Source organism: Alligator sinensis, unplaced genomic scaffold (assembly GCF_000455745.1).
Source record: "Alligator sinensis unplaced genomic scaffold, ASM45574v1 scaffold107_1, whole genome shotgun sequence".
NCBI classification, from domain to species: domain Eukaryota; kingdom Metazoa; phylum Chordata; order Crocodylia; family Alligatoridae; genus Alligator; species Alligator sinensis.
The window spans coordinates 46,599-70,742 of NW_005843041.1; the positions used below are offsets into that span (position 1 = coordinate 46,599).

At 49.2% G+C, this 24,144-nt stretch overlaps 1 protein-coding gene across 1 annotated transcript in view; it reads left to right on the forward strand.

Moving 5' to 3' along the window:
• The first annotated feature begins 819 nt into the window (after positions 1-819).
• The window catches only part of BICRA (BRD4 interacting chromatin remodeling complex associated protein), a 38,057-nt gene continuing 14,732 nt past the window's right edge, over positions 820-24,144 (forward strand). The window contains exons 1-7 of the mRNA XM_025193407.1: positions 820-923; positions 6,950-6,995; positions 10,219-10,261; positions 10,906-10,971; positions 12,850-14,853; positions 18,683-18,994; positions 22,748-23,455. Coding sequence (XP_025049192.1) covers positions 6,955-6,995; positions 10,219-10,261; positions 10,906-10,971; positions 12,850-14,853; positions 18,683-18,994; positions 22,748-23,455 — 3,174 coding nt within the window. The 5' untranslated portion in view covers positions 820-923; positions 6,950-6,954. The remainder of the gene's footprint in view (positions 924-6,949; positions 6,996-10,218; positions 10,262-10,905; positions 10,972-12,849; positions 14,854-18,682; positions 18,995-22,747; positions 23,456-24,144) is intronic.

Here is a 24,144-nt window from a genome sequence, read left to right on the forward strand (position 1 = left end):
TCACAAATAAGTAGTCTGGTATCACCAGGTTTTTAGTGTCGCTGGAAAATATTCCTGCTCCCGTACTAGCCATGAGAGTTGGGGTGAATGAATGAATGACTGACTGACTGTCCTACTGCTTCAATGACGTCTTTGCAAGTAGTAGCTAGATCAAATGCTGGACCAGTAGTGCCGCTGGTGAGCAAAGAGCTCCTTGCTGGTCTGGCGCTCAAGCCCAGATCGATGCCAGGCTCCGTCAGCTTGGGATTTAAAGGGGGTTACCAAGAGCTTTGATTTAAATCAGAGTATAGTTTGTAGCCATGTTGGTCTAAGGACATAGACGGGCAAGGTTCTTTGGGTAAAGCTGGTATCTTTTATTAGACCAACTCAAACAGTTGGAAAATTTTTTCTTTGCAAGCTTTCAGCCTCTATTTAAATTGGGCGCCTGGACGTTTCGCACAACAGACCCAATGAAGTTGCACGCGGATGCCAGGAGCTCATGAAAGCGCGTGGCTTGGATGGTTTCATTCATCCGCTTGAGACAGGAGCATTGCGACCTCCTTCCCATCCTGCTTCTTGCTTTGGAGAATCTGGGAGCCTGGCTGCAGCATCCAGAGACGTTTCTAACAAAGATTTATCTTCAAAGCATTCCCATCTTGCCCGTTCTTATGCTTTGCAGATGCATGGGAGCCTGTCCTCCTTTTCCCAGCCTCCTCCTTTACCGTGTAATCTTACATGTGTTTCCAGGATCATGGTAGCAATAATATTGGCTTCAGTTAATTTCCTTTCTCCCTAATCTTTTCCTGGACAGTTTTTTTTTTTCTTGTCAGCATTCTGTACGGAGGTAGAGATGAAGCGAAGGCGCGCAGAGGTCCCGCGCCTGGCGTATCCTGGATTAAAGACCAGCACAGATGTGTTCAGCTGGAGACGTTGAATACTATCGGGTATGAGGCCTCATCTTAGCAGAATACGAATATGAAAGGAAGGTGGCAAATAAGTGTTGTCATAGAAACAAATCCTGTTCTGATTGGGGACCGCTGGGAATTCTGCTCTGGACCCAGTCCAGGTGACATCCCTTCACTGGTTTCAGGTGTTTCCTTTGTGTCTCTGCTCTTTATTGGCAAACGGCATCTAGCTCCAGTTGTATATTCTCCAGGCTTATAGCTGCTGAGTGCAGAGGATTTTGTCCCTTCCAGAGAGACAGCACACATCAGCTGAGACACGGTGCTTCCTTGATTTCTTGGTGATCTCCTATGGATCACGCATCAGATTATCTCCTGGTCGTTACGGCAAACATGTCTGCTAAGTTTCTCCTGATCCTTGGAAAGGTGATTAGCCCTCTCCCAGAGCAGAAATATTTCTGTCCTGGACTAAGCACAGCTTATTATTTCTACATGCACAGCTGACGTCAGGGGAGATGAACAGCAAGATTTAGGGGATGACACTCAGAAATGTGTGGTAATCAGCCACACCTTGGCTGTTGGGAACTATGAACAAAGTGCCCTCTTGTCCATCTGGATCTCCAAACCCAGGAGCAGAGGTAGCAAATGATAGCTCTCAAAGGTAGGCAAGCTTTTGCACCGTCTCCACTGCCTCTCAGAACAATATGAAAAAATTGAGAGATGCTCCTGCCTTCCTGGCTGAAGAAAATATAGGTCTTGAACCTACTTAGCGTGGAGTCTCTGGACTTCTCGGTCTTGGGAAGTTTGCTATTGCACAGACAGGGCCAGTGTGATTGCTGCTTTTGTGTACCCCACCAGAGACCTTGGCAAGTAGTTGGTCCTCCTGGCAGGCACAATCTGTCATTTAACTGCTGTGTTTAAACCAGGGAGATACAGCCTTGAGGTCCTGCAGGAGGTGGAAGTATCCTAGCAAAAAGGTGGAGTCTGCTGTACAAAACAAGGAAGTCTGTGTAAACTCCAACGCTAAGTGCTTTGAGTGTCCACCTTATTCCAGCCCTGCAGGGTCGGGGACCATGACCTTGGAGACTTATCCTCTGCTTTAGTCTTGTGTTATTCAGATCAAATCTCTGCATTTTGATTTTTTTAGAGAGGGCTGCCATCTCCCATCATTTAATATGTGTGTTTGTATGTATAAGCATATGTGCATGTATAGATGCACATGTGTATGTATATATGTATATGTATTTACATGCATAAGCATAAGGCTTTATGCTTGCTGGATGTAGCAGGCTGCCGGCTCGCAGGAGCTACAGCAATTACGTTCTCGGGCAGTAAGAACCTAATTGCAGGCTTGCCCAGGAGGACTGGATCAGCTGATAAGGATAACTGGCTGGCCCTGAGGAGGTAAAAAGCACCCAGGGAAGGGAGCGAGAGGGAATAGGGACTGAGAATGAGAGTGTAAGAGTCAGACAGCTGGAGGGAGAGGGATGGGGACTCTCCCAGTGTCTGGTAAAAGACCTCAATGAGCCAGGGAACTCACTCCAGAGAGAGAGGAAAGACTGCAGTGCTGAGGGAGCAGGCACTGCAAAGCCAGAGGCATCCTCTCAGGGTCTGGGAACAGACCTTAGGCTGTGAGTTAACCTTGTATTTGGCCATGTCTTGGTTTGTCTGCTGATTGCTGGCTTATACTGTGTCCCATGGGGCCAGTGCACCCAGGAAAATAAAGACTGTGCTGAGAAACCCGAGAACCTGCTACACGCATGCATGTATGCTGTTAGTATGCCATCAATTGTTCTGGCTCCAGAAGCTGACCTGGAGGAATCGAAGGCAGAGCAGCGCCCTGTGCCCAGTGACTGACAGGTCTTCCGGGTCCAAGCTACAGGCAGGCTAAATTAAATGATCCTTTGTTTCTCAAGGACAGGAACACTTTAGGGAAGCAGAGAGAAATTTTCTGATTTACTGGTGACTGTCAAGGTCTCAGAAATGGGATTCGAATATAAAAGCCTCCATATCAGGCTCTAGGTCCATCTCGCCCAGTCTCTGAGTCTCACTGGGTGCGTCTACATGTGCATTTATGTTGCATTAAATTTACTGCACAGTAAGTTAGTGCGCAGTAAGCGGAAATAGGCCGGTGTCTACATGTGCAGGCATTAAAGCACATTAATGCTATGTGTGGTCTGACTTAGCACTCAAGTTTCATAGATTTCATAGACGTCAGGGCTGGAAGGGACCTCGGAAGATCATCGAGTCCAGCCCCCTGCCCCAGGAGCAGGAAGTCAGCAGGGGTCATAAGATCCCAGCAAGAAAAACATCCCAAGTTAGGCCCAAGTCAGTCCACACACACAGTGTTACTGTGCAGTCAGGCATCTATACATGCATTACTGCGCAGTGTCTAATCGGGCGTAAATTTGATATTTGCAATCATGCAGGTATCAAATTTACACCCAAGTCAGCATAAGTTGTCATAGTTACTGCACAGTACACGTGTGAATGTGTAGACGTGTGCCTGTACTGCGCAGTCATTTTTGGGTACTGCGCAGTAAATGTGTACATGTAGATGCGCCCACTTTGGCAGAGCAGATGCTGAAAGGGAGAACGAAGGGGTTTGGCCAGGGTTTCTTTTTTCCCCACTGTTCCTCTCTCACTTGTGGCCTCCAGCATTTAAGGTCTAGGATGCTGAATAAAATACCTCCGCTCTGTAAATCAGACTCTAAGAACCCGCGTATCATTCTCTCTGACGTTTCACCGCCTCCTTGATGCTAGAGGAAAAAGGAGATAACTTTTCCCAAGGTCCCTGTTTGTTTCTCTCTTCTTTTTTTTTCCACTACATCGTGACCTTCTGGATTCAGGCAAGTGGAGAAGCGCTCCAAAAGACGAGAGAGATTTGTTCTAACCACATTTCCAGCCTGTAAATGAGCAGGGCTGGAAATCTCACAGTAAAGGCATTTTTTCAGAAAAATGATATCACAGGATGCCTGTTTCGGGTGCTTTTACATGCTGGATAGCTTTCCCATCAGGCATTTTTCATATCAGTAAGAGGGTAGAGCGTGTAGATATCTCGCGGGCAGCGTGTTAGCCTCTTCCTGTAGCAGCAGCAGGGGATGAAGGAACATGGTTTTGCACTGGATCCAAACAGCTTTACTTGGCGCGTGTCTTGTGCCAGAAATTACAAGGCAGATGAGTTCATTTCGCTGCCTCTGGACTGTGAATCTGGGTCTTGGCTTTGTACGGCGGCTCCTTTCATTTGATTGTTTCGTTTTTATCTGGGGGGTAGTCTTTGTGCATCCTTATAAATAATTAACACTGCTATTAATTGTATGCGTTGGTGCATGCAGGGAGGGGAAAAGGGAATTGTTCTTCAGTCCTACAAACTCTGCGCTGAACAAAATGCAAGAGAAACTGGCATTTCCTGTTCTCTTGCCCCTTTGTGCTGCTTTATTTTAACATTACAAGGTGATATTTATGGCCAGGAAATGCCAAACCTCTCTGGTGGATGCCCACCGCCGATCCATGTGTGCGAAAGATCTTTCTTCTTGGACTGTTTCCCTCTTTTAAGACGTTAAAATTGCCAGGAGTTTCTCCATCCTATGGAGTCTCTTTTAAAATCAGGATTGGATGTCTGTCTGGTGAGATGCTCTGATTTCACAATAAATTGATGTGCAAAATCAGCAATTGTGAAAGTTTTTTTTCAGGTACCACACTCTTACATGTGTATTCATAGAAAAATCATAGAAAATTCCTCTCTGGTGTCTGTGTTACAGATAGGAAAAAGAAGTAATGCTCAAGTCACTACCTCCATGCTGTGATCTCTCCAACAGCCTAGGAGAGACTGGAGATTGATTCTTCATGCTTTCTTTCTGTTTTCCCCCCTCCTTTTATAATTGCTGGTTTCCTTCTGCTTTCTCATTTCTCCTCCACCTGCATCCAGTAGAAGTTCAGTGCGTCTCGCCCGGGTATGCACACCTCTGTTTGAGAAACACTATGAGATGCAATTATCACTGGGTAAATGGGCAGCCTGCGTTACACAGGGGAGGTGAGACTGGCTAATGGTCCTTTCTGGCTTTGGACGCAGCATCAGAAAAATCTATGAATCTTAATCCAATAGCCAGCAGCACATCAAGGCAAAGAATAGTAAGTGTCACTCAAGCTGTTGACATGTAAGAGAGCAAAAGTGAACCTCTTCTACACGATGCATAAGGCAACGGCTGCAACCAATTAAGTTTTATACCCTCAAGATATTATTAGTTTCATTGTTGCTTGCTGAAGTTACCACGTGGATTTTACCGTTCTCAGTCGTCCTCTGCTGCCTTGACTCCATTTAGCGTTTGCTGTTTTTGTGGCTTGCTTTCGTTGGGAAGGGGACCTGCCAAGGAGCATTGACAATAAACTTTGGGGTTGCCTTTTTAATTGACTTCTGTCCGTATCTGCTTTTCACTTCAGTTTCTTTTTCCCCTTGGAAATATCAGGCGGGTCAAGTCTGACGTTGGCTGCTTTGGTCCCCCTGCTTTCCCTGGGGCAGGTTGGGCTGTTATGTCTTGTGTCCTGTCAGTGTCGACAGGAGTTTTCCTAAGAGGCTGGACAATGGATTTGTCTGGGATGAAGGAGCTTCAATAGGCCACGCAACAAGAGGCAGCTCGGAGGCTGGGCTGTGGACCATGACTCATTTCCCCATATGCTAGTAGTTAAACCGATCAAGTGTCTGCTCTGCTTGGAGAGGAATAGGCAAAAATCACGAGTGGTGAATTAGTCGCGGCCTGCGTTGTCCCAGTCGCTTTGGGCATCTCCTTGCAAATCAAAGTGGCAGTGCCAGCCCCTCACTGTCCCCCTTTAAAAATTGAGCAGCGTTCCCTTCATTCATGGACAGCCTTAATAAAACCAGTTTCTAATAGAGAACGAAGGGGGCAGGATTTTTAGACCCTACTGGGAAAATTTGACTGTATCCGTCTCCTGCCGCCACCTGCCCTTTGCAGAAAAGCGTTTGTGTTCGGGTCGGGACCAAAACTTTTGGAATGAGATCGCGTCTGTTCGCGCAACATCTTCCTGTAGACAGAGCCGCCGTATGACCCGCATTTAACATTCTTTGTGCAAGGAAAAAAAAAAAAAGGCTTGAATTTTAAAGGCATTTTCACAGCGGGAAGCCGGCTTCTGGCAGCATGGTTTTACATGGAAGCAATGTGTACAGAGGCTTACTCGTTAACGTTAATGGGAATTTATATGTGCAGCCGAAGGGGAGAATAATATACCCCTTGATGGTATGAGCACTATGTTGTTGCTGAGTGTCACGCGGGAGAATTTCAGGAACGGCAGCCGGCGAACCTAACCGTGAGCTCTATGGCATGACAGAGTATTTGCTCAGACAGTGCCCATCGCAGCCCATGCACCTGCCTCTCTCGTCTCCCTTCCATCCACGGACAGGAAGGAAGAAGAGAGACTGATGGACAGGAATGTGATGGAAAGATAGTTCTGCTAGAGACTGAATATACTTACCCATAAATATGTCCAGGGATAGAGGTCTGTGATGTAGACAATGTGTGCCTGTGTTGTGTGTGAACACAAGACTTCAGATGTCTAGGAACAGCAATCTGGCTGTCTCTCACCCAGCACTAAATCCATCACAGAGGGCATGTCTACACGTTCAATTAATGCGCTTTAGGTAAGGCGCATTAAATCTAGTACTTCCATTATGAGGTACTAGAAAAATGCACGTTAACCTATTTTAATGCGCCTTGGCTAAAGAGCACATTTTTGTGGCGATTTAATGCACATTAAAATAGGCTAATTCGCATTAAAGCACACATGTAGGCGCACCCAGAGTGACATAACTCAAGGGTGGGATGTAGTCGCATTTGTATCTGCTGGAAACCTGCAGGCCTTTGTCCATCCAAGGGAATAATCTAAATGCTGTAATAAAACACTACTCAACTCTCTCAAGCCAGGTCAGGTGAGGTCTCCATACCCACCCTGCAAGGTATCTGGGGTGGAGGGCAAACGGCTCTTCAGAGGGGCGGTATCTGCTGTCTGACGCTTGTTTCCCTGATTGTAACGCGCTCTCCATCCCCTCTTTGCAGTTGACATGGATGATGAAGATGGCCGGTGCTTGCTAGATGTAATTTGGTAAGTAGCACCACAGCTGGGACCAGAAACTGGGGCCTGCTCCATAGGACTGCTGGGACGGTCGGTGGAGTTGTGGGGAGGGAATTCCCATCCCATTCCTTTCTGCACCCATTCTCAGTCCCTTGACTCCAGGGGATATTCCCCGTAGTCTCTTCTGTGTGGTTTGGCCTCCCTGGCTTGCACTGCAAGATCCCCGTGCTTTCACCATAAAAACCCCTCCTAGGAACCCACTGCTGCCGTACTTATTTTGTATGGAGAAGCTCTTATTCCTTTCTTTTCCTGACATCTCTCCCAGACTGTGATCTCCCAGAGACAAGGCCATTTCCTCCCCTCCTTCTGTGTGTTGAAGGCAACATGTTGTGGGCTTTCCTAAGAACACACACAGTGCGAGACTGGGTCAGCCCAGTGGTCCATCCAGCCCAGTATTCCCGCCAGCAGCAGGGGTGGATGCTATACGGGGAGAGCATCAAACCAGGTATCCCTAGAGTGGTCTATCTCTTCAGTACCACTCCTGGCATCCAATATTTATCGGGTTAGAGATGCCAGAGGAAACATCTCCAACTGTTGTGTTCAGCTGCCATGAATAAATCGATCCTCCATGGATTTACCCATTTCCTTGTTGACCCTGGCTCTGGTCTCTGCCTCCACTGTCTCCTATGGCCACGGACTGAAAAAGTCCTTTCTCTTGTTAGTTTTAAACTTGTCACCTGCTCATTTCAGTGGGTGCCCCCTGGTTCTAGTGTCCTGGGACTTGGTGAGCAGCACATCCCTGGCCGCTTGGTCCGCACCTTTCATGATGTTGTTAGGCCTCAGTCCTAACCTCCCTCAGCCTGCTCCTTTCCATACAAAAGGGCTCCAGCCCTTTTTAATCTCTCCTACCAGCTGCTCCAGGCCCCTGATCATGTTGATTGTCCTTCTCTGGACCTGTAGACAGACTCACTTCCAAAAATAACAGTTTATGGGGAACATTTATAACTGCCTGCAAAGGGGCCCTTTATCGCCTCTTCCTTCCCTTTGGATTTATTCAGGTCCCCCTAAATTCTGGTTTGGATGAGACCAAAATGTCCGGTGCAGGTTAAATTCTGTATTGGAGTCCTAACCCCCTAGCCTGTTGGAAAGTGCTTATAAACTTCAGCAAAGTGGGTTGAACCTGGTTTCATGTTGTGTTGCACCATTGTTTTGTTTGTGGGTTGATTATACATATACATCCATGCACATGCATGCACGCGCGCGCGCACACACACACACGTGTGTGTGCATGCATGCACACATGTATATGTACATATATGTGTACAAATGTGTACATGTGTATAGATACTTATATGTGTATATATAGAGCTAGATATAGAGAGAGAGATATGTACATACCTATATATATATATATATATATATAGACACAGGTTAACACACACGCATGCACACGTGCATTCACACATACACTTAGATGCACACATGGACACATTGATATATGCATGCATGCACACATACACACACAGATATACACACGCATCCACATGCACACACATACGTATATACACACACATATGTAAACACACACACACACACACACACACACATAGCATCATAGTGCTTAGGGTCAGAAGGGACCTAAACAGATCATCAGGTCCGACCCCCTGCCCCAGGCAGGAACAGGTGCCGGGGTCATATCACCCCAGCCAAATATCTGTCCAGCCTCCTGTTGAAGACCCCCAAGGTAGGGGAGAGCACCACCTCCCTCGGGAGCCCACTCCAGAGCCTGGCAGCCCTAACTGTGAAGTAATGTCTTCTGATGTCAAGCCTGAACCTCCTCTCTAAGACTTTGTGGCCATTATTCTTAGTAACCCTGGGTGGTGCCCGGGGGAACAGAGCCTCCCCCAATTTCTGCTGGTTCCCCCTGGTGAGTTTGTAAATGGCCACCAGGTCCCCTCTCAGCCTTCACTTGTGGAGGCTGAATAGAGAGAGAGAGAGAGATCGATATATCTGTATCTATAGATAGATAGATAGATAGATAATAAAAATAAAATGTGCATGTTTATGTGTATTTTTTCGTTTGTATGACTGAAGGCTTTACAGGAAAAATAGGCCTTCTCAGCAGATTAGCTGTGCACATCCTGTTTGTCATCGGTACGGTGCAATGCATACGTGAGTGAAACTGATCTCTGGGGTGTTTTGCCAGTAACTATCAGGCCTAAGCATGGCATATGCTTAAAAACATACTGCTGTAGTCAGTCTCGAAGCATCTCAGCAAAGTGCTGGGAGGGGGGCCTGGCCAGAGCTGTCATCACCACTAGTTAGGGACTGGCTCGTTAGCTGGTAGCCTGAGGTGAACTCAGAACAGTTAATGTTTTGACAAACGGCTTGTTAACAGCAATGCAGGCTAATTTTCCAAAAGGGATTATTGCGATTATGAAACTGAACTGTTACCAGGGGTTTGGTAATTAGGACTCTGCAGAAATAACAGAGGAAGGAGAGTAAGTGTGTGGTGGTGACAGAGGAGGAAGAAAAGGAAAGAAAGAAGGAAAAGAAAGAAGGAATCCTATGTATAGTCTGCAAATATGCTATACAGTCTAAAAAAAATGCTGTGTATAGTCCAAAAACTTGCTATACATAGTCTGAAAATATCACTAGGTTATCTTGTTTGCAATAAACTATATGTAAACCTCTAAAACAGGGCATAAATCTGTGTGCTGTGGGTCATTTAGTCTTAGACATTTCAAATCCTTCCTACAAATTTTAAATTTGTAAAAACACTCGTCTAGGGTAAAGGACCTCATTGTTTTTATTCCAAACGCATCCATGCTGATGCCGTTCTTGATGGCGATAGAGCTGCCTAATGGCTCCCAGGTCTCCATTAACATGTTTCACGCACAAAAAAATGCAACAGTCCTCACGGTCGAACATGGCAGGTTTTATACGACTCCTGACGGTACCACGTACGTGAGGAATTACCGGTCGCAGAAGAAGCAATATTAACTGGTGGTGCCTGCCGCTGTAGTGTAGCTGTGGAGTGAGTGGGATCCCTTAGCAATAAACAACGGATATTTTGGAGTGCAAGAGGACCCTTGGTTTTATTAATGCCTTCATTAGAAACATGTATTTCTTTCCAGTTTCCCACTTAATCTCGTGTTATTGCTACATCAAAGGTGCCCCAATGGTCGGTGTGGCCTTGGGACCGACTCTCGCGTGTTCTCTCCTCATGCCAATGTCATGTGTTGTTTTACAGTGATCCACAGGCCTTGAATGATTTTTTACATGGATCCGAAAAGGTGAGCCTGGGCTTGAGGGTTTTTTTTATTATTGTTATTATTATTTTATTAACCACAGTATTCAGGTTAAATCAATGTATTTTTTTTGAGGGTGAGCAATAAGTGATAGGGAGCATCTCTGATTTAGAACTGCTTTGGGGTGCAAGGCGCTCTCTTTTTTTTTTCCTGGAAAGGGGGATATGGACCACGCAGGGGGATAGAGGCTGAAATTTTGTCATCGCTGAGTCCTGCCGTGCTTATAACCAAGTCAGTAGGTTTCTGTATGAACCCAGGGTTGCTGCCTGCCCAAAACAATCGATAAAACAAAAGCCTGAAGTTAGTCCCGTATGGGTAGGGGTCAGGAATCCCCGTCCTCTCGTTATTTTTTGATTATTATTTTTATTTTTATTTTTTGGTACCCAAGCGCAAGAGATTGGGCGTCTCTCTTGGAGACTGACCAGGATCCACAGCTGCTCCCCCCCCCCAAGACGCAGGGGCTTCAGGTCAACTTGAAGGCAGGGGACAGTGTGAATAGGAAGCCCACCTGCCCCTGCCCCAGCCCTCGCTGCTCTGTGGATAGGGAGATCATCCATGCTCGGTGACTGCCAGACAGCCCTCCCCCGAACCCGATGCTCTTTAAATAAATGACATCTTTTCAATTACAGATTGACAGTGATGATCTCCTGGACAACACAGGAGATGCAGCCAGTGCCTTCTTTGAAGGTGCTGGGGTATGTATTTTTGGGGGTTTTTTAACTTCTATTTTTTCCAAATTTTACTTTGGGAAATCCATTTCAGAAACCTGTCCTTTTTTGGGGGTTTTGTTTTTCTTTTTCTTACGTTTTTTTTTTTCCCCCCTCCTCCCAGATTTTTGTTTTTAATCCGTTTCCATCATCCGTAAAATAGTCAGGGTTGAGGGAACATTTCCCGAGGTGTTAGAGAAAAGTGGCAGCAGGAGAAAGATCTGAATGTTTTCACCACCAACCCCATTAAGTTTGTGTTCAAGTCATAACATTGGGTTCATATGTGCTCATCTGTCTGCTTTGCTTTTAACCTGGGGGAAGCTTTAGGTCAGAACAGAGAGGAGAGGGAGGGGAAAAGGAAAGTTTAATGGGACTGTCCTTCCTTGGAGAAAACTGGGGTGAAGGCTAGTTAGCGTTACAAAAAGCTTGTAAGCAACATATCAGTTCTATAGATAGGAAATATCAATGATGCTATATTAATTGCAATCATGAAATATCAATGATGCTGCAGAAATCTAATGAGTGACATGGATAATGTGTTTTATTCCTGAGCGTGCTATCCACCTTCACATTATAACAGAGGCCTCAGTGTCTATTTTTTGTCTCCTTTCCTGCTTACATTTAAATTTCAATATGTTTATGAAAGCCTCTGGTGCTTTGTAATACTCATTGGAAAATCCCAGGAGTTCAAATTTAAATTTCAGATTCTTTCTAATTTTCTGGGAGTTTCAAATGCAAGTTGAAGCCAAAGACGTGAGCAGACATACGCATGCCTTTCTGCTAAATTATCCCAGCATCAGAAATGGACAGACATACCCCATGTGAGATGCCCCATCTCTTGGGGTATCTCACATAGGTGACAGCTATTTCAGTGCCTGGCAATGGGAGAGCAAAGAACATTTCTTCTGACCACGTCTCCGCTTTTCTCCTACAAAGTATTTGTCTGTCGAGGTGACCGTGTCTGGCATGAAAGATCAAGCTACACGCTAATAGTTTCTTCATGGTAGTATCTGCCTTGCACTAAGTATTTTATAAGCCATCAAGAGCCGTCGCTGCTCTGAGCCATTTGTAGTAAGGACAGCCAATATATACATGAATGTAATGCACATTTATATCTGACTGAACTTAGGATCGCAGGGAAATAGCAGCCCTCTGTCCAAGGCAGGATCACCCCTGATTAAACCATCCCAGCTAAATATCTGTCCAACCTGCCCTTGAAAACTTCTTGGAAACTTAATGGCTGATAGAAAAACAAAACAAAACAGGGATGTTCTGTTCCCTGGTTGTGGAGTAGAGAGCTCCCAGGTCCAAACTGAAAATCAGGGGATTGAATCAGACTTCCGAAGGAGGGTGCGTACCTCCTCCTTCGTTCTTGCCATTGCATCCCCTGTGGTGCTGGGCTGCGGGTAACAAGTACTGGTCTATCACCGAAACCTTTCCAACAACCAAAGAAGTGTTGTAGAAGTGTCCTAGGCTTTCCCCCCCTTATTCCTCGATGCACATTAATCCGTAGAGGGCCAACGGATTAATATGGCAGCTCTGGTTGGCACTTCTCTTTTCAAACCCCCAAGGCAATCTGGTGCTTTTAATGAAGCAAAGGGACTACGAGTCTGCTCTTCTTGGCTTCTACTTCTCTGCCACTGACTGGCCTCATGTGACGTCAGGCAAGTTGCTTCTTCTTTTGAACACCACCGTGGATTTGCCAAGTGCTGTTTGGGGACGCCAAAAAATGCTTTATTTGTCAGGCAAATTGAACCTAGGGCAGATCCCAGAGGCAGCGTGTAGCTCAGGAATGGTTTAAACTTCTGTGTCTCCCGCTTGCGTTAAATGCTGATTTCCTTCTTCCCCCACCCTTCCACCTTCCAGCTGCACGTGCAGGAATCTTCCGGCAATCATCTGAGCACCGAGCAGAACCAGCCCACCGCCAGCGTCGACCTCGACTTTCTGGAAGATGACATCCTGGGGTCTCCCTCCGGCGGCGGAGGGAACCTCCAGAACTCGGATCAGCCCTGCGACATCCTCCAGCAGAGCCTGCAAGAGGCTAATATCACGGAACAGACACTGGAGGCAGAGGCTGAGTTGGACTTGGGATCCTTCCAGCTCCCGACGCTTCAGCCCGTGGTTCAGACAGCTTCGGACGGCACCCCACAGATTTTCCCCAGTGGGGCTGACCTGATTGGGCTGCAGCAGCCCGCCGTGCTGACCCATCAGGCCCTGGTGCAGCAGTCGGTGGGGGCCGACGTTGTCAACAAGGCCATCAGTGTCCAGCCATTCCTCCAACAAGTGGGCTTGGGGAATGTGACCATACAGCCCATTTCCAACATCCAGGGCTTGCCTAACGGCAGCCCGAGTGGAACGCTGGGCATCGGACCCATCCAGGTGGTCGGGCCGCAGGTGATGGCCATCAACCAGCCCACTCAGCAGATCATCACAAAGCAAGTGCAGCCATCGCAAGTGGCCACCATGCCCGTGGGCAGCTACATCACACAGACGGCACCTGAGCAGCAGCAGGTCACGCTCGCCTCCACCGGCGTGTCCCCGCAGAGCGCTGGCCTCGTCATCCAGAAGAACCTGCCGGCGGTGGCCACCACGACGCTGAACGGCAACTCCATGTTCGGAAGCGTCTCTGCCGCCCAGGGCTCCCAGCCGCTTACCGTCACATCCAACCTCAGCAGCTCCTTGGTGCAAGCGCAGAACGTCATCATCCACCGTACGCCCACGCCCATCCAGCCCAAGCCGGCTGGGGTGCTGCAGCAGAAGCTGTACCAGATCACCCCCAAGCCTTTTGGCCCCAACAACACCACCTTGACCATCCAGAACGAGGCGGCCCTCCAGCAGCAGAAAGCCCAGCAGAACCTGACCTTCATGGCGGGCAAGCCCGGGCAGAACGTGGTGCTCTCCGGCTTCCCTCCAGGGCTGTCTGCCAACATGTTCAAGCAGCCGCAGCCGCAGCAGCAAGCTCTGAGCAAGCCCATGAGTGTCCACCTGCTCAACCAAGGAAGCAGTATCGTCATCCCAGCCCAGCACGTGCCCCAGGCCATGTTACAGGGCCAGAACCAGTTCCTTCTTCCGGGGCAGCTGGCCGGCGCCTCCGCCGTCCAGATTCCCCAGCAGCTCTCGGCTTTGCCGGCGAACATGGGGGGACAAATCCTCACCACCTCGCACCCCAGCGGCCAAGCCCACATCATCACTAGCCAAGGGCCGGGCGGCCAGTTGATAACCAATCAAGCGTTGCCTGCCCAAATCCTCACCAACCAGAACATTGCCAGCCAGTTGAACCTGGGGCAGGTGCTGACCTCCCAAAATGCCCATGGCACTGCACACATCCTCTCGGCCCCCATCCAGCTGCAGCCCGGGCAGGTGGGGCAGCCGACACTGTTCCAGATGCCCGTCTCGCTCGCGGGCAGTTTGACCACGCAGAGCCAGCCCTCCCTGGGCAGCGGCGCCATCAACCAGTCGGGGCAGACTGTCATCCAAGGTGTCACCTTGCCGAACCAAGTGGCGATGTTAAATGCCACGGAGAACCTCAACCAAGCTGTGAGCATCCAGGCCTCTGCCACCACCAGCAGCCAGAGCCCTGGGCTCATACAGCCTCAGGCCGCCTCGGGCGCCAGCCTGCTGCCAGCCAATGACCAGTCCTCCATCCTGACCGTTCAAACCGCTTCCCAGGCCCCGGCTCCCCCTCAGCTTCAGCTGAACGTGCAGCAACAGCCTCCTCCGCCGCCCCCGCCTCCTCAGCAGCCAGCCCAGCTCCCGGTGACTTCGCAGCCCAGTCCCAGCTTGGCTTCCAGTCCAGAGAAGATCCTCTTGAGCCAGGCAGCTGCTGGGAGCGTCATCAACCAGGACTCCATGCAGATGTTTCTGCAGCAGGTAAGCAAAGCCTGTAGTAACTGGCAGATCTTTGGCATTGCTTGTTGGTTCTCTGTCTTGAGAGGAAGACAGAAGGCTGTGTAGAAACAGAGAAAATGAGGGCTGGAAAGGACCCCAGGAGGTCACATCTAGTGCAACCCCCTGCTCCAAGCAGGACCAGCCCCAACTCCATCATCCCAGCCAAGGCTTTGTCTAGTCAGGTTTTAAACACCTCCAAAAGGTTTTTGGAGAGTTACTGGTCTCCCTTTTATATACACCCACACACCCACTGTAAAGAGTGCTTAATCACACCACTTCCATATTTTTGTAAGGCCCCCGCTACACGTTACATATATCACACACAAGCCTAGTAAATCACGCTCTAAATATAGACCAGCCACAAGTACCAAGTAATGACCATGCAATTAATTGGTTAATCGTGCAATAAATGCAGACCAGCCACATGTCCAAAGTAATTATCACATGATAAAAAGAACTCCGGCTATAAAAGAAAAACAGAGCTGACCAGCTGCAAAGTTAGCGCTTGAAAATGTGGCACAACTCTAGAGCTGGTTTTGATTCGGCTTTCATTTGAATGGGCCCTGAGGGAAGATTTCAAGATCATCCTCCCTCAATAAAACCGTTCACCAGTGGTGGACGTTTTAAATTAAACCTATTTGAAGAGGCAGCAGCTGGGCCCAAGGGGCTTGGTAACAAGTGCATGGCCTTTCATGGAGGATGGCATGGTGTTGCCATCTGCTGTGTTAGCACCTGACGAGCGTTTGGTGGCTCATACAGAATGAACAGGTCAGTCAGCGGGACAGTCATCCCGGTCATGGAGACTGCGGTCCTGGCTGGTAATCTCGTTAACAATACCTCACAAATGAATGAGCTACCGTGACTGAGTTTGAACAGGTGGAGATGCTTTTGTGTGGGGGTGGGAGACTTGCCCAGCTATGGAGACTGTTGATGGCTAAGAGTTGAGTTTTTGGTCACCTTCCACCATCACGTAGTCAAGACAGTTGGAAAGTGCAGAAACATGGATGCTGCTATACAAAAATGGCAGCGTGGGCAAAACTCTTTTTGCCTTTAACGGCGTGGTACAAAAACTCTTACCGTGGGCACACTTGTTGCAGCTGCTCCACACTGCATGTGGGCCGCGGCAGCCACGAAGGAGTGCGTACGTACGCTGCCAAAAGTGCAGACGCCAGGCCTGTTATGCCTTCTCATATCCATTTACATCACCCCAGATCAGGTGAGGCCGTTTGCTTCTCTTGCCTAGCCCATTAACACCACTGTCGTCTTCTCCTCCCATTTCAAACCAATCCTTTGTGCCTGATCCAGACAGACTGAAGTTGCTGAAATAACATAGACTTAAGAACTGCCATTGACTGGGTCAGACCCCAGGTCCGTCTTGCCTGGTCTGCGGTGTCACACAGCAGCAGAGGCTGGAAGGAAGAGTGACCAGGTCTGAGCAGGGTTTTCCCCTTGTTCCTCTCCTTTGCAGCCTCCAGCGTTGAAGGTCCAGGGAGTTACAATTTGGAGGCCGTGCCCCTCGCTCCCATGCTCAACGGCTGCTAACACCCCTTTCCACCAAGAGTGTCCCCAATCCCGTTTGAGTCTCGGCTTCCACCACATCTGGTGGCAACGAGCTCCGCTCTTTAATTCCACACTGAGCAAGAACGAACTTCCTTGTGCTCGTTTTAAGCGGACGGCCTGCTCCTTGCATGCTGTGATCCCTCATTCTTGTCTCGTGAGAGATGGTAAATAATAAATCCCCGTTGACTTTCTCTTCTCCATTTAATATATTGTAAACCTTTGTCCTGTTCCCTCTCCAGCGTCTCTTCTAAATTGAACAGGCGTGACCTCATTAGTCTCTCGCTAATCATCCTTGTTGCCCTTCTCTGGACCTCGCATTCTTCTATCTCCTTTTTGAGGTGCAGGGTCCAGATCTGGGTGCAGTATTCGAGGAGTGGACACACCATAGATTTATAATTGCCTAGACATCGATCAAGAGATGGGCAGGGCCTGCTACTGATGCCCCATTTCCAGATGACCTGACATTCCTACTTGTCCCTCTTCCCCCAAAAAAGACAGTGGGCTGGATTTTACCTCTGGTAGAAAAGGGTGCAAGGCTATGCCTAGAATTGGAGTGTAGGCCTGGATTTGTCCTGGTGCTTAGTTACCAAATCCAAAAATAGCATCAGCTGTGATTTCCTTTTGTTGGTACATTTGTCTCCATAGATGTTCCTCTGCAGCAGAATATAGTCACTGCAGAGTTCGCCGAAGTGGGTTTGATCTTGACAGTGACCCCTTTATTAACTACGGGAGCATCGTCTTCTGTATCCTGTCTTCTGGATGCTTATCTTGCTGGGATTCTTTGACCCCAGCTGACTTCCTGCCCCTGGGGCGGCGGGCTGGACTCGATGATCTTCCAAGGTCCCTTCTAGCCCTAATGTCTATGAAATCCCAGTTCTTAGTAAAGAAAAATGTCCAAGTGTCCCCAATTCACTTTGGCAATACCGAGGAGCCCCCGGATTCTCTGAAGGAAGAAAAACCCACGCGTATATCTACCGTAAACAGCTTCCCACTTGCCCTGCATGCACCTCGCTCTCCGAGCACAGGTCGGGAGTGCCAGTTACAGCTCTTGGTGTCTTGATTTTGAGGCTTGTGGTTTGGATTTGTCACCTGTCACTTGCAATTCAAATATTTCCCTGTCCCCCCCAAACATCTCGAGCTAGGCTCTTCCAGCGCAGAATAAAGCAGTGCGTTGCTCCCATCAGTGAGATATCTGGGTAGGTAAAGGATGTCTCTGTAAAGCAGTTACCATCTACATGGAAAGAGCTGTCTCCCTTTTGGTGCAGTAGCTTGGATCAGCCTAACTGTGGTGCCAGGGAAGAACCCCCAAAAGCAAAAGACCCGTATCATAGAAAACAAGGGGCAGAAGGGACCTCAGGAGGTCACATCTAGTGCAACCCCCTGCTCAAAGCAGGACCAGCCCCAGCTACATCTTCCCAGCCAAGGCTTTGTCTACTCGGGTCTTCAAAACCTCCAAGGATGCAGAGTCTACAACACAGAATCATCAAAAATTCAGGTTGGAAATGACTTCAGGAAGTCACATCTAGTCCAACCCCCTGCTTGAAGCAGGACCTTCCCCAACTAGATCATCCCAGCCAAGGCTTCGTCTAGCCGGGTCTTAAACACCTCCACAGATGGAGAGTCCACAACATAGAATTATAGAAAATGGGGGTTGGAAGGACCTCAGGAGGTCACATCTAGTGCAACCACCTGCTGCAAGCAGTGCCAGCTCCACCTATTTCATCCCAGCCAAGGCTTTGTCCAGCTGGGTCTTCAAAACCTCCACAAATGGAGACTCCACCACCTCTCTGGGTAACCTGCTCCTGTGCTTCACCACCCTCCTAGCGAGAAGAGTTTTTCCTAATATCCAACCTCAACCTCCCTTGCTACAACTAGAGACCATTGCTCCTTGTCCTGTCGTCTGCCCCCACTGAGACCAGCCCAGCTCCATCCCCTTTGCAGCCCCCCTGCAGGGACGTGAAGGCTCCTATTCAATCCCCCTCAGTCTTCTCTTCTGTAGACTCAATGAGCCCAGTCCCCTCAGCCTCTCCTTGTGCATCACGTGCCCCAACCCCTTAATCCTTTTTGTTGCCCTCTGCTCCAGGGGTTAGAGCAATGCAGAGCACTGAAAAGATTTGCTGGGGTAACCTGTTGCAAAGCGCTGCGCTAGCGGCAGCCACAGCCTGCCTGCGCAAGGGGGATGGAGAGCGAAAGGGAAAGGAAAGGAGAGCACCGTGAATCTGGTCCATGCTAAATTTGTTGGCCATTTCAGAAGGACCGGAGCCAGCAGCAGCAGCAGCAGCAATTTTATCCAGCCACCCTGAAAATGCAGCAGGAGAACAGTCTGAATCAGTCCACAGTACCACCACACCCGCCAGTGCCTCTGCCCATCTACAGCATAGCCACCACCGCCCTCAGCGCCACAAGCAGTGTCCCTGCCTCGGTGATAGTCAGCAGCAGTGCGGGCACGGCCCTGCAGCGGGACCTGGGCCCCAACCAGAACCTGGCCCCGGCCGAATCCAAAGGAACGACCCTTATACCTCAGTTCTCAGCTGGCCACCCGCAGCAGGCGCTGCCTTGCCAGGTAGCCCTTACCTGTCGTGCCCGCCCGCCTGCTTCGGTGTGTCTTCCTTCTCGCTCTCCCACTGAGCTTCTGTCTAATTCGTTCAGTCTTTCTCCCGTAGAAGTGCCCCTTCTGCTTTGTGCCTTTCTCTGTCTCTCTGCCGGACGGGAGGAAGTAAAGAGATGCAGAGAGAAAAGACTAGCCTCTCTCTTAAGTAGCTGCCCGCGTCTCCCCACATTTCAAAGCAAAGGTGGAGAAGTGGGTGGTGGTGGAGTGACCTCTGTAACAGCGACCAGAGCTGCCCCCTTGCGGCCGAAAGCCGGAAGGGTGCCCAGAAAACAGCTTTCTCTGCTAACGATGGGCGCTTAACGAGGGCCAGACGCCGATCGCTAGCAGGGGTGCCTAAGCCCGTGGCCAGGGAGCGTGACCCTGGAGCTGTGGGCTTCTGCACGCTGCCCCGAGAGGGGGTTTGGCACCGTCTCGGTGATTAAACGGAAACAGGAGAACGGCCCAGCCCTTCGATTCTTCCGTGCAGTGAGCCGGGAAGCAAAGCAGGGTCAAGGGCAGAGCTGTTCTTATGCCTGTTGCAAAGGTGGTTCAAATATAAGGACTAAGCTGAGCTTTACAGCGCGCCATTTCTATGTGACACATGCATCTATTTGTAATTGTGTGTGCGCGTGCGCGTGTAACTTTGTCTGTAGTATGTTAAAACATACTGCATGTGTTATTACATATTGATATATATTATATAGATACATTCTGTGTTTGTATATTATGGATATATTGCACGTGGATATATTATGTCGACGTTACATATATTATTAATAGATTGTATATAGACACCATTCTATACACACTATATACATAAACACACAATATACATGCATACGTATATACTTGTGTACACACACGTATGTATGTGTGTATGTATATATGTATGCCTGTATATAGATCTATGTATGTGTATGTATACATATATGCATGTATATATGTGTGTATGCTTTGTGTGCGTGTACATGTTGTGTGTGTGTGTGTGTATTGTATACATTATACACATATGCATATAATGTGTATATATAATGGTGGTATCCATTAATCTACATATAATTGTGTCTATAACAGAGGTTCCCAAACTTGCGGACCCACTTCCAGATTTACCAGTTGCCCATGTACCCCTACCAGCACATTTTATATTTTAACCCCTTACATGCCAATTATTATGATGATGATGAAAATTAAATCTTCAATTACACAATTTATCCCACGTACCCCCCCGTCGAAATATCTTGCATACCCCCAGGGGTACATGCACCACAATTTGGGAACCTCTGGTCTATAATATATCAATGTATTATGTATACATTATTAATAGATGGCATATAACGCAATTATACACACATGATATGCATTATGTACACATACACCACACACACACACATATATATGCATGTATATGCATATATATGTGTGTATATGCCTGTATATCTGTATATATAAATGCATATAATGTGTGTATATAAATGTGTCTATATCAATAATATACATATAGTATATGGGTAGAGCTGCAATTTTATGCATGCACACTTACAAATAGATGTACATATATCAAAATTGTGTGCTGTGAAGCTCAACTTTGTCCTTATATTTGATACCAGCCAAAACACTTTTAAAATAGACATAAGAACAGTTTTGCTGTTTACCCTTCTTTTCTTTTGAAGATGTGTGTGTATGTGTGTGTGGTCTGCTGTGATTCAGGATGTGTGTGTGTGTTAGTGCAAGAACCTGCATTGCTGTGCTTGTATGTGTATGTGCTCTGCTGTGATGTAGGATCTTTGTATGTGTGTGTCAGTGCAAGAGCCTGCATGGGGGGGGCGGTGTATGACTACAGAGTGTGTAGGACCTTCCCATAACAGATGTGTGTGTGCTGGGGCAGAGATGGATGGGATGAGGTAACAAGAAGTCTCTTTCATCTCTGATTTCCACAATTCTAATAAAGCATCCAAATTCAGGCCATCTGGCTTAGTTTCCTCACTGGTCCCCCTCCCACCCCCTCTCCCCACAGCTAGGACAGGGGATCCAGCTGCACCTTTGTTTTTAAAATAAAAGCAGCTCTGGTCCTCTTCCGAGGACATCCTAGGGACAAAATGGAAAGGCCTTCATGGTTTTTCCATCTGAGAGAAAGCAGTAAGAGGAGAGGGGGGAGCGACATGCCTGGCCTGTGGGATGCCGAGTTGTGGTGAGCGGGTGGTCCGGGATCTCGGCCACCAAAGCACCGAAATGGACCCGGGTAATTTATCACCCCCTCAGCACGGGAGCAGAAGATGGGAGCGAGCAGCTGCTGCCAGGCTGCAACCGAGTCCGGCCTTTAGGCGCTTTTTAGCCAGCACGTGAAAAAATAGCACGCCCCGGGCAGCTGCTCTGATGGCCGAGGGAATCTCCTTTCCGTCGGCATCTGCAGCAGGATTGACTCTTCCCCTTCTCCCACGTCCCGCCCCCCATTATCCGGCTCTCGTTGTCCGTCTGTGGCACTTGCCAATCCGTCTCCTCTCTGCTGTTCTCTGCTTGCTCGCCTTCAGGATCTCACTAACCCTGGAAGCTGCTGCTGCCTTGTCTTGCTGCTTCATTTCCCCCCCACCCCTCTTTTTTCTGTCCCTTATGCGTGCTGCTATCCTGGTACTGTCCTGTCCTCGCCAGGGCCTTTATCACCCATTTATTCACCCATCGGAAGCAGTCGGTTCTCATAACGGCCGGAGCCGACACGCAGGCGGTGCATCCGTCAGACCAAGCACGCAGCTTTATTCTAGATCCGTTTCACCCCTGTTGTGTGGTCTAGAAACAGGAGTCTTAATGAGGGTTAGCACTGTTCGAAAATCCCACGTAGGCTGAGCTGATGTGCTGTGCTAACACCGCTGCGCTATGCAGGGTACCGCTCCATTTCAGGCTGGGTTTTTTGGGACATCTAGATTATCTCTGGCTGGGAGAGGAACAAAGCCAAGGGCACGTCCAGTGCTGTGTAGGCCAGGACTGGGGAGCTTTGGCCATATTCTCCGTAGCTGGAAGCCAGGATGCAGAGGGGGATACATACAGTTGCAGCAGGGAGGGATTTGAGCTCTACTTGGGTCTGGAAGGGCAAAAGGGGGAAAATGACTGTGATATAAAGGGTAGTAACTCCAGCCCTCGCCTGCTACAGGGAACCTGAGTCACAGGCATCATATTTATAAGCAAACTAGTGCAGACCCTGCCGTCCGGCACCAGCTGCATCAGCTTGCTTGGCTTGGAAGCATTTTGGCAACACCCAGGGTTAGCGAGACAGGCGTCTCCCGGGGTTCACCCCTGCGTAGTGTTGTCTGCTGATTTAGAAGCATTTTTCCAAGGCACCTCCCAGGGTTCACCCTTGCATTGCGTCTTCACTGATTTGGAAGCATTTTTGCAAGCCGTCCGGGCTCTGACCAGCTGAGCTAGCCAATACGTGCAATGGCTGGCCATGGTCTCAGAGCTGCCCCTGGGATTCTGCTATCCGTTGGCACTCGTCAGCCCGAGGAAGTGCCCGCTGGGAGTACAGGAGGGTGAGACCCACAGCTCAGTTCTTCAAAATCTTTTAGCCGTGGGAGAGGACACCCTAGATCTCTCTGGTGGCTGCAATATGACTGGGATGACGGGGGGGCCTTCTAGACCGATGGAGCAGCTGCAAGGCCACAGGAGCCTGGCTGCTGGCAATCCCTATGCCCCCCTCCGCTAACATCTTCTCCCTCTTTCTTTCTTTCTCTGTTGCAGTTGCCTGCGGGGCAGCAGAAGCTCCCTGGTGCCTCCCCGTCCCATTCGCTACCTCATCCTCCCATAGGCGAGAGCCCTCAGATCCAGCCCGCGCACCTGCCCCAAATGCAGTCCCCGCACCAGTCCCGCCCTCCGTCGCAGCCCCAGCCCCTCTCCCGGCCCCCATCGCGGCCACACTCGAGGCCCCCCTCCCAGCCCCAGACGCTGTCACGGCCCCCGTCAGAGCCCCTGTCTCGCTCCTGCACCCCGCAGACCCAGATGCAGAACCTGTACGTGATCCAGAACCAGATCACGTCGTCCCCGCACGGGCCCACCCAGCACCCCCTGCGGCCTCCCTCGCAGCCTCAGGTCCAGTTCCAGCCGCCGCCGTCGCAGGCCGAAGGGCAGCCGCCGCTGGCGACGCCTCCCCACATGCAACTCCAAGTGCAGCTGGCTGCCTCCATCCAGCCCCAGGCTGAGCCCCAGGTCCAGACCCGGCTGCATTCCCAGATCCAGGCACCCGCCGAGGCCCAGCATACCCATTCGCCGCACTTCCAGCTTCAGTTCCCTTCCCAGGGCCAGATCAAGCCCCCGACCCCGACCCAGACCCTTCACCTCACCCCAGAGCAGCAGCGCAGTTTTCAGATGGTTCCAAACCAATTCCAAACCCTGACGGCAATTCCAAATCCCGCTCCGCAGCAGAAGCAGCTACTGGACAGGTTTCAGCAGGTAAATAATGACTGTAGAAGTGGGGGGGAGGGTCGTTCGCCTGGGCTTCGGTCTGCAGAAATAGCACCTCCCTGTCTTATAATCAAAAACACCATATTTTCTCACATATAACGCACCTTCCCCCCCCTCCCCCCAAATTTCCAACTGCTGGAAATTGGACTGCACGTTATATGCAAAAAATACGGTAAGAGCAGGTTTTGCTGCTGAATGGGTGGAGTAGAATCTGCAGCCATCCACAGGGAGCAAAACATGTGCCCAGCTCCCAGTTACTTGCTGCATGGAAAGATCCCCACCCCCTATCATTTGGCCTTTCAAAAAACCCCTGCATATTATATTCCAGGGCATGTTGTGTGTTGGGAAATACAGTAGAAAGTCCATGGGTATCAGGTACAAAAGACAGCTCATAGGGCTTTGGAAAAAATATACCACCAGTTTCTAGTCCCATCATGTTACAGCAGGGTTGGAGTGCTGTTGTAGCCGTGAGGGTCCAGGAAACATGCAACAGGGGTTTTTTGGTGATATATTTTATTGGGCCAGCTAGATAGTCAGGTATCCTAGAGAAATTGCAGGAAAGTCAGGCTGGAAGGGACCTTGCAGTCATCTAGTCTAGACCTTGCTCAAGGCAGGATCATCCCTGACTAAACCATCCCATATGTGTGTGTGTATTTTTTTTTTTTTTAATACACAAA